The sequence below is a fragment of the Lactuca sativa genome, chromosome 2 (genome assembly GCF_002870075.4).
Source record: "Lactuca sativa cultivar Salinas chromosome 2, Lsat_Salinas_v11, whole genome shotgun sequence".
In the NCBI taxonomy this organism is placed as follows: domain Eukaryota; kingdom Viridiplantae; phylum Streptophyta; class Magnoliopsida; order Asterales; family Asteraceae; genus Lactuca; species Lactuca sativa.
This window is the reverse complement of record NC_056624.2, coordinates 107,017,534-107,030,812: the sequence shown is the minus strand read 5'-3', so window position 1 is coordinate 107,030,812 and position 13,279 is coordinate 107,017,534. Positions and strand designations below refer to the sequence as shown.

The following is a 13,279-nucleotide window of genomic DNA, read 5'->3' as shown; positions in this document are numbered from 1 at the left end:
TGAAATGTTCAATTTATCCGGTTTCCTGAGTTTTTTTTTGTTAAAAAAATTTGGAACTAAAGGGTAACTTTTCCCAAAAATGGACTTTTCTGAAGATTTTCCTCTAAAAAATGCATAAATATTGCAAAAGTGTGTATTCTCTAGGGCGTACGGAGTTCTGATGTTAAAGGAGTAGACGACCAACAATATCATTATGGCAACGAATCTGACGACTCATAAGGTAGCATTAGAGTGTATGATGGTAGGTTTCATTGTTTTTTCTTTCTACTCTCAAGCTTCTGTTACTTGTAAATCATGCATACAGACTTGTACCAAAATAGTTTTGTATGCTTTAATTAGTTTTATATGTTTTTAATATTTTTATTAATTAATTTTGTATTATTTTAATTAGTTTGTTATTATTTTAAAATTAAAAATTAAAATTTAGTTTTTAACTATTTTAAAATTAATTTTGTGTTATTTTAATTAGTTTGTGATTATGTACCTAAAAGAAAATTATGTTTGAATGAATGAAAAGGAAAGAAGTTAAAAGTAAAATGGGTTTGGAATGAATTTTTGAAGGCATGAGAAATATGGACAGGGCAAATGGATTTGAAGGATTGGGTTGGGTTCCTTTTAGTCTTCTCCTACACTAAAAAAGTCATTAATGTTTCAATCCTATATTATACCTAACATTATATATAGTCTTGGATTTAGTATATATATATATATATATATATATATATATATATATATATATATATATATATATATATATATATATATATAGTTAGATTTTAGTGTAAGAACATCTACATCGGTCTTGCAAATGAAACTGCAAACCACTTTCAAATGACATGGCATGCTTACATACGTATTAGTCTTGCAAATATTGAAAATCTTTCAAGTGGTAAGTGGATCATCTATGTTATCAACTTGTAACATAATAATATATTATTTTATAATTTATATTTATTTAATAAATAATACACCATAATAATTAACTTTATATGATAGGTGTGGCCATTTTTTATATTGAATAGTCTTGCAAATATTGAAAGTCTTTTACCGATATGGATAGTCTAATACTAAATATAATGTTTAATAAAGAACAGTATATCTAAAATATTTTTTTAATGTTAAATATAATATAATAATGTTTAATATAATGGGTTGGAAGACACTATTTTTTACACTATAGCTACCGGTACAATTATTTTTTACACTATAATTACCCGTATAATGTAAAAAAAATAGTATTAAGGGGTGAGATTCGAAACACACAAGGGCATAAATGTAATTAGACATGATAAGTAGTGAACCAAATGAAAACAGCAACACTTGCTTTATCAAGAATCCGGAGTGGACGTTACCTTGTGGATAATGTTTCCGATCGGAAATCAGATGAATTGAAGCTCAAATCCACCGTCCACCACCTTTCAAACAAATGGTTTTCTTAATCTTCTATACACACATACACCCTACGCCGCCGCCTCTTCGCAATCAGCAACTATGGCCGGCTCCGGCCATCTCCCAACCCTTCTTCCCATTAAACCCCACTCCCACTTTCCCACGCCGGATTCACACAAAGGCACGCCGCTGGGACTCGAACGCAGAGACATTCCGAACACAAAGCTTCGATTTTAACTCCGGAGACGACGATGACGATGACGATTTTGAAGACGATGATGCAAATCAGTGGCTCGACATCCTTGAAGACTTCATTGACGGTGTGTGGATTTTTAAGGTGATTTTATGTTTATTTACTTTTGAGTCCTGAAAAATGGGAGGTAATAGCATCCGCCATCGGACTTCATTGACATTTGACAGTGTTATTTATAACCAGTGCAGGTATTCCGATCATTTGGGTGGTTCCTTCCGGCGATAATCTCGTCTCTACTGTTGACGTCAGGTCCGAAAGCGTTCCTTATGGCGATGGCTATTCCCCTCGGCCAATCGGCGCTTTCTATGTTATTTCAAACGGTTTGGGGAAGACCGAAGAATAAAACCAGACGTCGAGGCAAGAGCAAGAGCGAGGGTAAGAGGAAACCGCCGCCGCCGCCGCGACGTGGTGGTGCAAGCTATGTGGACATGGATGAAGAAGAGTACCCCAGAGGGGAAAGAAAAAGGGCGCCCGGGTATCAAACATGGGTGGCCGGAGACGGTGGCGCAAGTGATAACAAAAGTGGTGGTTCATCGGCGAGTTTTGGTGGGTGGGAAGAACTGGATAGAAAAAGTGGGTCGTTTACAGATGGAAAGCGGAAGCCATTGAAGAGTAAATTGAGCAGGAGAGAAAGACGAAGCACGACGCCATTGTTTTTTAGATTGTTGATTGCAGTCTTCCCATTTTTAGGTTCATGGACTAGAATGCTATAATAAGATTACAATGATCTTTTATACAAATAATGAGCAAAATATTTTATTTGTTTATAAAACAGTAGCAATGTATTTATATTTTTGCAGCAAAATGCAAGAACGTTGCTATTTTTTTGGTAAAAAAAATTACATTGCCATTGTAGGAACATTCTTACATAGTTACATCTTTTCGCTGTTAATGAAATATGTAACAAATACTTTTAAGTTTTTATGGATTAAAATACATCAAAGTAGAATACATTGCTATGTTCCTCACAATTTATATTTTTCTTGTATTTCTCTTTCTTCAGTATTTAGAAAACAAATGTGCATATAAAATATAAATTACCACAGCCTCTCAAAAATTCAGTCTTTCATGGAGGAAAAGTATCGCATGAAATTAATGTACTCTTCAAGTCTTAACAAAATTTGATGATTGCTTTGCTAATTAAGGTTCTAATCGCCTCCAGATTTAAGCTTTTTCCTTTGTTTTCTCTTTTGATCATGCAACCCTGAATAAAAAAAATTCAATATCATTAACAAAATAAAAAACGATTTATTTATTTATTTTTATTTTTTTGGAAGATGGATTTTACGTTTTTTATCTTCTTTCCTCTTTCTTCTTAGGTTGTCTAAGCTTCTTCGCTTTTCCCCTGCCCCTTTAAGATCCATGGAAACCTGAAAACATAAATCCAGGATTAGAAGGGTATTCACGTCTTTTGCACAAACGAGAGATCAAGTGTAATGAATGGGGCCTAAAGGAAAAAGGGCAAAATGGGAATAAAATTACCTCATGGCCACTGCTTCTGAGTGCTTGGAGTGGTTCGACACAATCATGACCAATAACAACCATTTTCCTCTTGTTATTATTATTTCTCGGGTTTTCTTTTTCAGCAAGTTTCTGTTTTGCTAATTCTTCAAATTGCTGTTGAAGAAGTGGTGAAATACCAGCCTGCAAAAGAGAAACACTCAAAGGAGGTTCATTTTTTTTTTAATATTCTTGAAAACAAGTCATGAAAGAAAAAGTTTATTTTTATCATTACAATGTGCTTTCATTGATTTAGTCTTATTATAGTGTCATACTTTCATTTCTTCATATTGCATCATTGTTCTTTGAAAATCTACCCTATTCTAGAAATGTCATCCAAATAACAGATTTTTCAGAGTATAATGTTCTGATAAGAAAGCATTGAGGTTTAATCCGAAACACAATATTTTATCTAAAAAGTAGTTTATTCAAACAGGCAAACAGTAAATAGGAAAAAAACAGATTACAAATCTGCAATGATCCTCAAAAAGGGAAAATATATATATATATATATATATATATATATATATATATATATATATATATATATATATATATATATATATATATATATATATATATATATATATATATATATATATAAAATGTAATGATGAATTACCCCTGCCAAATATCGACTTGAGAATGACTTGGGTTGCAATGGACGAGAAAGCAGTGACTTGAGCTCCTGCATGAAAATAGTCAAAATCAGCATGAAGAAAATAATTTATGGTTAAACGAGAATGAGAAAACCAAACCTGTTGAAGGTTTTTTAGTTTTGCAGAATTTGCTTTGGTTTTTCTAATAGTGTTTGCTCTTTCATCCTCGCTGTCATTTTCTTCTACAATCAGTTCAATTGATTCAGCATTTCGTTGAAACCAGGTCTTATCAGCCTTATCCTACAACAAGTAAAGTAATTTATATTTTATAGGCAAGTAAAAAAATAAACTGTAAGTAAGTTGATATCATGTAAGTAAAGTAAAGAAATGAAATTTAAATTTACTTTTACCTGTGATTCCTTTCGCAAAACCCTGTCTATTTGGCGTGCAAGAGATAGGCGCTTTATTACCTCAGGCATGTATGAAGAGTCTATAGGGAATTGCTGGAAACTTTCCTGAAAATGTAAACCAAACCAGAATGAGTTTTTTTTTAAAAAAACTAAAAAACACAAGTATTATTTATAGCATAAAAAACTAACCTTTGAAAATGATTTGCACAAAGAAGAAAACTTTGATGATTCTTTTGGTGAAATTAGCGCAATGCTACACCCATCCGCAGAAGCTCTAGCTGTTCTACCACTTCTATGAACATAAACCTGAAAATTTCACATATTCATTATAAAAATTCTGTTTTTGGTTATTTTTAAAAACTAAAAAATAATCTAAACAAAACTTCTATAAAAAAATTATATTACATTGCAATTTTTCATTAATTAATTAAGGTTTTTCCGGTTTCCATTGCACTCCAATTACTTGTGTTGTTATATGTAAACCTCTTGACTGCTTTTTGTTATTATATATTACAAAACTAAAGAAATAGAGTAAATTACACGAATGGTCCCTATTGTTTAGGGTAATTTGCGCGTTTGGTCCCTAACTTATTTTTTTAACTCGGAAGGTCCCTACTGTTTGTTTTTGTTACGCGTTTGGTCCCTGTCTTACCTAAAAATACTATTTTGCCCTTGATTTTTTAATTTATTTAAATAAACACACCCCCAACCCCACCTCTCACCTTATCTTACCTACCCCACCATTTTTCCCTATTTAAATAATAGTTTTTTTGGGTAAGACAAGGACCAAACACGTAACAAAAACAAACAGCAGGGACCAAGCGCATAATAAAAACAAACAGTAGGGACCTTCCGAGTTAAAACAATAAGTTAGGGACCAAGCGCGTAAATTACCCCAAACCATAGGGACCATTCGTGTAATTTACTCAAAGAAATATTAAATATGACAGAGTAACATTAAGCCTGCGTTTGGTTTGGTTGATTCGGTTTTTAAGAAAATGAAAATTTTCTGTTTTCCAAATGGTATGTAAATTAAAAATGTGATTTTTAGTTTTTTACAGTTTTCCAGTTTCCATTGCCACCAATCCCAAAAGTTAGATAGTTGTGATTGGGAACACAGAATCCGAAAAGTTACTTATTTATTATATACTTATACATAGAAGATAGAAAATTCAATAAATAATATAACAGATAAAAACAAACAAACAACTTACTTCTGCAGAATGAGGAAGTTGATAATGAACAACAGTCCTAACACCAGGAATATCAAGACCTCTAGCTGCAACATCAGTAGCCACAAGTATTCCATGATCATTTGCACGAAAACGATCAATCGCCTGCATTTCAATTTCAATTTCACCAACAATTATGATTTATATAATTTTTTTTTACATATCAAAATAATTATGTTTAACAAATAATAACCTTGAGTCTAGCACGCTGCTGCATCTGTGCATGAAGGGTCAAAACATTGACATTAAGAATGCGCATAAGGGAAGAGATGTGACGAAGGGCTGCAATTGATGTACAAAAGACGATAGTACGCCCTTGTCCATGAACAGATAAAATATAATACAAACATGCATCTTTATCTTCTTCTGGACACCTGTAAATTGATGTTTAATCAAATTCAATATTAAAAAGAGTAAATTACACGAATAGTCCCTATGGTTTAGGGTAATTTACGCATTTGGTCCCTAACTTATTTTTTTAACTCGGAAGGTTCATACTGTTTGTTTTTGTTACGCGCTTGGTCCCTGTCTTACCTAAAAAGACTATTTCGCCCTTGATTTTTTTAATTTATTTAAATGAACACACCCCCAAACTCACCCCCTCACCTTACCTTACATACCCCACCATTTTTTCTATTTAAATAATAGTTTTTTAGGTAAAACAGGGACCAAGGGCGTAAGAAAAACAAACAGTAGGGACCGGGTGCATAATAAAAACAAACAGTAGGGACTTTCCGAGTTAAAAAAATAAGTTAGGGACCAAGCGTGCAAATTATCCCAAACCATAGGGACCATTCGTGTAATTTACTCTATTAAAAAAAAAAAAGCAAACAGATGAATAAAAGGGGAAGGGGTATTATCATACTCAATGAAGGACTCCTCAAGATTATTTGCCATAATTGAAGCATTTGTGAGATCAATAACAGCAGCATTAGAACGCATCCCTGCACGTTCAGATAAGGCTTCAATTGAGTTCAATTCACCATCTGATTTTGTTTTCACAGATCCACGTTTAAGTTTCTTCCTAAAATCAGAAGATAAGGCAATGGTTGCTGAAAACACAAAAGTCTGTCTTTTCTTTTTTTGAAAGCCTGAAGCTGTGACACAGTTTTCAGAATCTTCTTGATGTCCTTCACGAATCATGGGAAGCATGTCAATAATTGACTGCAGCTCATGAAAATGACCATTATCTATCATTCTGTCTGCCTCATCCAGCACAAAGAATGACAGTGAATGTAACTGCAAAAATCATCAACACTTAATATTATTATAACTAATAATAGCATTGTACTTACTTTCAGTTTTTATTTGTGCTTTGAAGAATCTAGCCAATTATAGCATTGTAGTTATAAATTTGTTTCTTAATAAGATGTTGTACTTTGGAAAATGGGTTAATCTCAAAAAATTGTGTTTTTTCTGGATTAAACCTTGAATTTATTTTTAAGACCTTGTATTTTTTTCGTTTTTTCGGAAAAAGCCCTCAACTTTGTATTTTTTTCTGAAAAAAAAACCTCGACCTTCTAAATGCTTCCAAATAAACCCTCTGACTTTTTTAGTTTTTTGCGAAAAAACCCTCGCATTTTACAATTTTTTTTGGAAAAAAAAGGGTTTTATGCAGAAAAGTTCCATTATTTTGGGAAAAAATTTGATAAAGTCCTAAATTTTTATTTTTGAACAGAAAAGTCCCGATTATTTAATAGTTTGCCCAAATTAACAAAAAAGTCCCTTTTTTTATTTTAATAGAAAATGACAGATTATATGATTTTCCCAAAGTAATGGGACTTTTCTGTTAAAAAAAACATTTAGGGTTTTATCAAAAAGATTCCCAAAATAATGGGACTTTTCTGCATAAAACCGGGAAAAAATGACTAAAGGGCCAGATCAAAAAAAAATGAAAAAATGCAAGCTCTTTTTCAGGGAAAAAATAAATTTGAGGTTTAATCTGAAAATATATATATATATATATATATATATATATATATATATATATATATATATATATATATATAAGGTTTTTTTTAGATTAACCCTTAAAAAATCCACCAAATTATAGCATTGAATATGTTTTGTATTTGGATGGCATTGCTATAGTTGGGTAGTTTTTTCAAAGTACAATGTTGTAATAGGGAGGGATAAATGCAAGAAATAGCAACATACTTTTATTTATTTGTTTACTACAGCATCCTATTTTTTCATTTCTTTCTATTACAACATTGTACTTTCAATTTATTCTTATTAAGGCATTCTGATTTGAAAATTCTAGGCAATTATAGCATTGTAATTTTTTATTTTATTTTCTATCAAGACACTGTACTTTAAAAATTCTACCGAATTATACCATTTGGAAAATATATATTGTATTTGGATGACATTAATATAACTGCATACTTTTTCAAAGTATAATGTTGCAACTTACAATAGGGAAAAACGAAAGTAGAATGCTACAATAAACAAATAAATAAAGATATGTTGCTATTTCTTGCATTTAACCCTAGTTTGAGTTTTTATATATTAGACATCAAAAAAATTTCCAACTCACCTCAACAAGATGAATTTCTCCACCTGACATTAGTTCCCATAGCCTCCCTGGAGTTCCAACAACAATCTCAGGTCTTGTTTTCAAAAGTCTTTCTTGCTTTTCTGTTGACATTCCACCAACAATGGGAACAACCCTAACATCTGTCCCTTTTGCCACTTGCTTCAAATGCTCAGTGACCTAAGAGAGGAATAAACATTAATGTTTAGGGTTTCGTGTTTAGGGTTTAGGGTTTAGGGTTTAGGGTTTAGGGTACCTGAAGTGCAAGCTCCCTAGTGGGAGTAATAATAAGTGCTCTTAAAAGACCTTTTGAAACAACTTTTTCATCCGCCTCTCCTTTTTCTTCCACCTGTCTCTCTAATTTATCTCTTTCTTCAAGAAGGCGTTGTAAAATCGGTAATCCAAATGCCAGTGTTTTACCAGACCCTGTCTCTGCAGCACCAATCACATCCTGACAAAGGAAAATGTTAAAAGATGAACCACATAAAACGGTAGCATGAAAACTTGTCAAATTACTAAACAGACCTTTCCTTGATGAGCACCTGCAGGTATACAAGCTTTCTGTATAGGTGTTGGTTCTATGAACTTGAGCCTGGATATTGATTTCATAAGCAATGGATGAAGCCTAAGCTCATACCATGCATGATATTCAGAGTCATCAACTTGATCTTCTTCTTTATCAACTTGATCATTGGTTTCTGCAACTGTTGAAATAATTTTTGAAGGAAGTTTGTCAATACAGTAATTTATAGAGCTTAAAACATGGTATAGTACTTGTTGATTTGAAACTAAAGTAACACTAACCAGTAGCTGTTTCTTCTTCAGTGTCCATGGATTCCTTGGGCTTTTTAGTCTTCTTCTTTTTCTTTTTCTTCTGCTTCTTCTTCGTCTTTCCAACCTCCTTTTCAGTCTCCCCATCAATAACCTCCTCTACAGTCTCATCATTTTTAACCTCCTCCTTAACAACTTCATCACTGTTACTTTCTTCCCTCTTCCTTTTTGTCAGTTTTTCTGGTTTCTTCCCTCCTTTTTGAAATCCTTTTGGAAGCTCCAATCCATACTCTGATTCATCAATCTCTTCAAGAGACAAAACACCTGCAGCAACAAAGCTGAATAGTCAACTAAGATACTAATGAGACAGCTTATGGATCCATTTTTTCATGATACAATATAAACATTATCTACAAATCTGTCTTGATATAGGAAGGATGTAAACTAGACAAAAGAAAGTAACAGAAAGAGCATCTAATGGATACTTAAATTGATGAAAGACAATAACCTAGGAACACTTTAATTTTCATTACTTGCGTTCTCTTTGCTTTCTACAATACATTCAGATATTGTAAATTTGTAACATTTGGTTTTGAGCCTTCGAACAATGAAGCATATATATCAACAGAAGTTATATTTTTCGTAGAGAAAAGAAACTGGATTGATTGTAGCAAGTATTTCCAAACTCTCCTATTCTTTAATTTCAATTACTTCTTGTCTTTTATGAAGAAGAAGAAAGTGAATAGCTAGTGAGCTAAAAACCTATAAACCCTAAAATATCAGCAAAACAAGTTATCATTTCCAAAAATCAATAGAATGAGCTGATGCTAGAGCAAATACGAACCTCCTTCGAAGTCATTCAATCCGGCGAGTGCAGAGAACGGATCGTCGTCGGTATCGGGAAGTGATGAGGTCCATGGGAGTGAGTCGAATCGTTCTAGTTGTCCCGCGCTCTGTCTTACTATATTCCTCTTTCTCTGTTTCTTCTTTGGTGGTTGAGAGGCCATCGCCGGTAGGGTTTTAGCGTAAAACGGCGGTGATGCTTTGCTAAGGGGTTGTGGCGCTGTTCTTACTTCATGCACTTCCTTGGTGAAGCAATTTAGCCTACCAATCAATAAAGTGCAAACCACATAGCCTCACGTACAAGTTCAAGTTATTTTTCTTTTATCAATTTGTCAGGTAATATAAATTTATTTAACTTCGGACACTAAAGTTGTTTTTCTTACTAATTTGTCCGTACTTTGAACGCAGATTGGTTTTTAGAATATGTATGGAGTAGGCAATAATCCACGAATTGATTTAAAAAAATATCAAGTTATAATCGGTTCCGGTTGGATTCGTTTACAACATAACAAAAGTTAAAAAAATAAATTAATAAAATGTTAAATATAATATATTATAACAATATTTATTATATTTCAGTGAGATAATCTATATATTCGAAAAATAAAATAGGATTAAATCAAAAGTTCTTCTATATCACATTCCAAATTAATTTTTAACCGTAAGTTTTTTAATAAATGAAATAATATAATAATATAGTAATATAATAGATTTTTGTATAGAAATCATGATTGAGAGAAGAAATAAGAATATAAGAAGAGAGATGTAGAGACTATATTTACCAAAAACACCCGTTAATTTTGTTCATAATTTAATGACATTAAAACATAAGGAATTTTAAATTTAGAAAGTGTATTATTAAAATTAGTATCCATTTAATACCATATATGAAATTTAATAAAATATAAAGAAAAAACCATAAAATAACATGTAGATATAATTTAATTTAATATTACCACAAAATGTCATATGACAAAATACATGAAAAGATGACAAGTGGCAAAAAAAAAACATTTCATTTATTAGAGTAGATTAACTGGAATCTATCAAAGAATTACAATTTGTCATAAATTGGAATTCAATTTTAGGCTAAGGGAGTGGTAACATTTCCAGCAGTTTAGCACATCAGTTTTTTGGTTGCCATCTTATTTTTTTCTATTTAACACCTAAGGTTAGCATTTGGTAAGAAGTGGTAACACTCCGAACACTTTATTTTTTATTTTCTTTTTCTAATTTAATTAAATTACTTTATTTTAATAAACAAACATTTTTTATGTATGAATATTAAACAAATTTATTTTTTTAAACCACAAACATTTAATATAATATAAAATCCAAACATTCATTGATTTTGCTTGTTTCAAATTTTAAAAAGTAAAGTCTTCCATTAAGAATACATCCATTTCTCTATGTTTTATTTGTAGGTTGTGTTAGATATCACCTGATGATACCACCTGATGCAACCTTATTGTAAGAAAAATAGAACATAACAAGAAGGAAGAAGTGAACAGGGCAAAACAGGGTGTGAATCAAGTAACTTGATTCTATGAATACGCCACACAAACAAGGCAAAGAAACAACAGTAGGACTTTAACACTTCAACAGGGATCAATTCACTTGATTCATTTATGAGACAAATGTTAGTTGTGTAGAAGAAATCTGGGAAAACTACTTTGGCTCCAACTATCTTATTCAACAAAGACTGTAAAAGCTTAATTAAAAATGTCACACAACCATACCCTGTTTATACTAAACTAACTAGAAACCTAAACTAACTCCAAACCTTAAATTTGGAAAGTTTTCCCAAAATACCCATCGGACCAAAACCGTCCCTGTTTCTGAATTAACCCAACAGGTTGTTCTCTTTTAGTGGAGAAATACACCATCTTGATGAGAGAACCTGGTAAGCAAGATTTGGCGAATAAGTTGATGTAAATTGAGGAATTAGTTTGCAATATAACATCATATAACAGTTTCCTCAAAATTGATTCTTCTTCAGAACTTTGTAAACCAAATCACATAGTATAATAATGTTATCACTTATCAAAGACTCAATTATATAATCAGGTGCTTCAAGTTAGCATGATTCCAAATGAAAATGACTAATCAATAAGGATATTACTGTCAAATTCGATTCCAGCAGCATCTTATTGAGCATATCTGAAACATATAAGACAACTAATTAACAAGAAAACATATTGAGATTCGATATGTAAAAGAAAGTTTATTGGGTATTTATCGAAAAAGAAAAACTATGAAATCTAGTTTGGAGAAGGAGAGAGACACCATGGATGAGAGAAAGGGGGTTCTAGAGAGTGATTGTAGAGGGAGATTACGACATCTACAGGCCAACAACCACCAGATCTTTTTCTCTCTCTTCTCGTTATGGTGTTGGCGACCTATTGCTGGCGACCCCCTTGGCGCAAGCCAAGGGGCGGTGTTTAGCACCCTTGACGACCGGTGGCGACCTCCTTAGCGAGGCCCACTCCCCTTAGCCTTAGGGGTATTTGGTAGAATTACAATAGAAATTGGAATCCAATTGTGTGGGATGTTTGGTTTAGGGAAACAAAATTGTTTCTATTTGTGACATCCCCAATTTCATCGCCAGAAAAGACCGATTTGTTTATGCTTTGTTTTTAAAATCAGAGTAATCATTTAAAGAAAATTGTTGCGGAATTTGTCCCCAAAATAAAAAAAATATGATAAGAATTTATTAAAGCATTTCTTAAAAAAAAGTATTTTCATTATATAACAAAATCTCGGGATGTCATGTTCCGATACAGACACATAAGCATAAACAGAACTTACAATTATTTACACTAATGATTTACATCTCCTTTATTCTCTCAGTGAATTATGCCTTCGTATTGATACCTGTGATACAAAGAAAACTGAGTGGGTCAGGCTTGGGAGCCTGGTGAGCATATAGGGTTTTCAACCCACAATAATACATTTATTATATTCAATTATCAACAATCAACCCAAATACCCATCCCCATTATCTTCTTTATTTATTAAGGTTTTACCCTAAGAATCGATTATACTTTCTTCATTCATTCCTAAGGGTTTACCTAAGGAACTGGCACATAGTCCATTTGCTACCACGGTTTATACAACAGGCACTACGTCGCATAGTCACCAGGGTTCATACAATTGGCACTACGTCTCATAGTCACCAGGGTTCATGAAATTGGCACTACGTCTCATAGTCACCAGGGTTTACACAATAGGCACTACGTCTCATAATCACCTGGGTTTACACCAAAAGGCACGAAGTCACATCGTCACCAAGGTTTATCAAATAGGCACGAAGTCGCATCGTCACCAACTATTCCATCTACCCATGTTCTACCCAACATTTTTGTAGATATAAATACAAACACAATTTAAATCATTTAACACCCGTATAAAAACATCAATTCCAAATCCATCTCAAATAGATAATTAATATATAACACATAGCACGTATTTTATAAAATACTTTATATTTATGTGTAAGATGAAAGTGACTATACACTCACGCATATAAACAACAATATATATAAATATACATATAACACGTATTTTATAAAATACTTCATATTTATGTGTAAGATGAAAGTGACTATACACTCACGCATATAAACAACAATATATATATAAATATACACATAACACGTATTTTATAAAATACTTCATATTTATGTGTAAGATGAAAGTGACTATACACTCACGTATATAAACAACAATATATATAAATATACACA

General features: G+C 32.2%; 2 protein-coding genes across 4 annotated transcripts; one reads left to right on the top strand and one right to left on the bottom strand.

Annotated features, from left to right (window-relative positions):
- The first annotated feature begins 1,292 nt into the window (after nt 1-1,292).
- Nucleotides 1,293-2,414, top strand: LOC111880052 (uncharacterized). 3 transcript variants are annotated; one of them, XM_023876466.3, is made up of 2 exons: nt 1,293-1,709; nt 1,826-2,414. In XM_023876466.3, the coding sequence occupies exons 1-2, from the start codon at nt 1,427-1,429 to the stop codon at nt 2,353-2,355; spliced, it is 813 nt and encodes a 270-aa protein (XP_023732234.1). In that variant the 5' UTR covers nt 1,293-1,426; the 3' UTR covers nt 2,356-2,414. The 3 variants fall into 3 exon arrangements, with proteins under 3 accessions (XP_023732234.1, XP_023732232.1, XP_023732235.1); XM_023876464.3 differs by having other exon boundaries at nt 1,294-1,726; nt 1,831-2,414; XM_023876467.3 differs by having other exon boundaries at nt 1,578-1,709; nt 1,831-2,414.
- Nucleotides 2,415-2,603: 189 nt separating this feature from the next.
- On the bottom strand, nt 2,604-9,817 carry LOC111880051 (DEAD-box ATP-dependent RNA helicase 13). Its single transcript, XM_023876463.3, has 15 exons — nt 9,535-9,817; nt 8,724-9,014; nt 8,445-8,623; nt 8,176-8,370; nt 7,923-8,099; nt 6,249-6,622; nt 5,577-5,757; nt 5,366-5,488; nt 4,341-4,457; nt 4,152-4,256; nt 3,901-4,041; nt 3,765-3,830; nt 3,125-3,286; nt 2,931-3,012; nt 2,604-2,846 (listed from the first exon to the last, which is right to left on the bottom strand). The coding sequence occupies exons 1-15, from the start codon at nt 9,695-9,697 to the stop codon at nt 2,791-2,793; spliced, it is 2,412 nt and encodes an 803-aa protein (XP_023732231.1). The 5' UTR covers nt 9,698-9,817; the 3' UTR covers nt 2,604-2,790.
- Between the last annotated feature and the right edge of the window lie 3,462 nt (nt 9,818-13,279).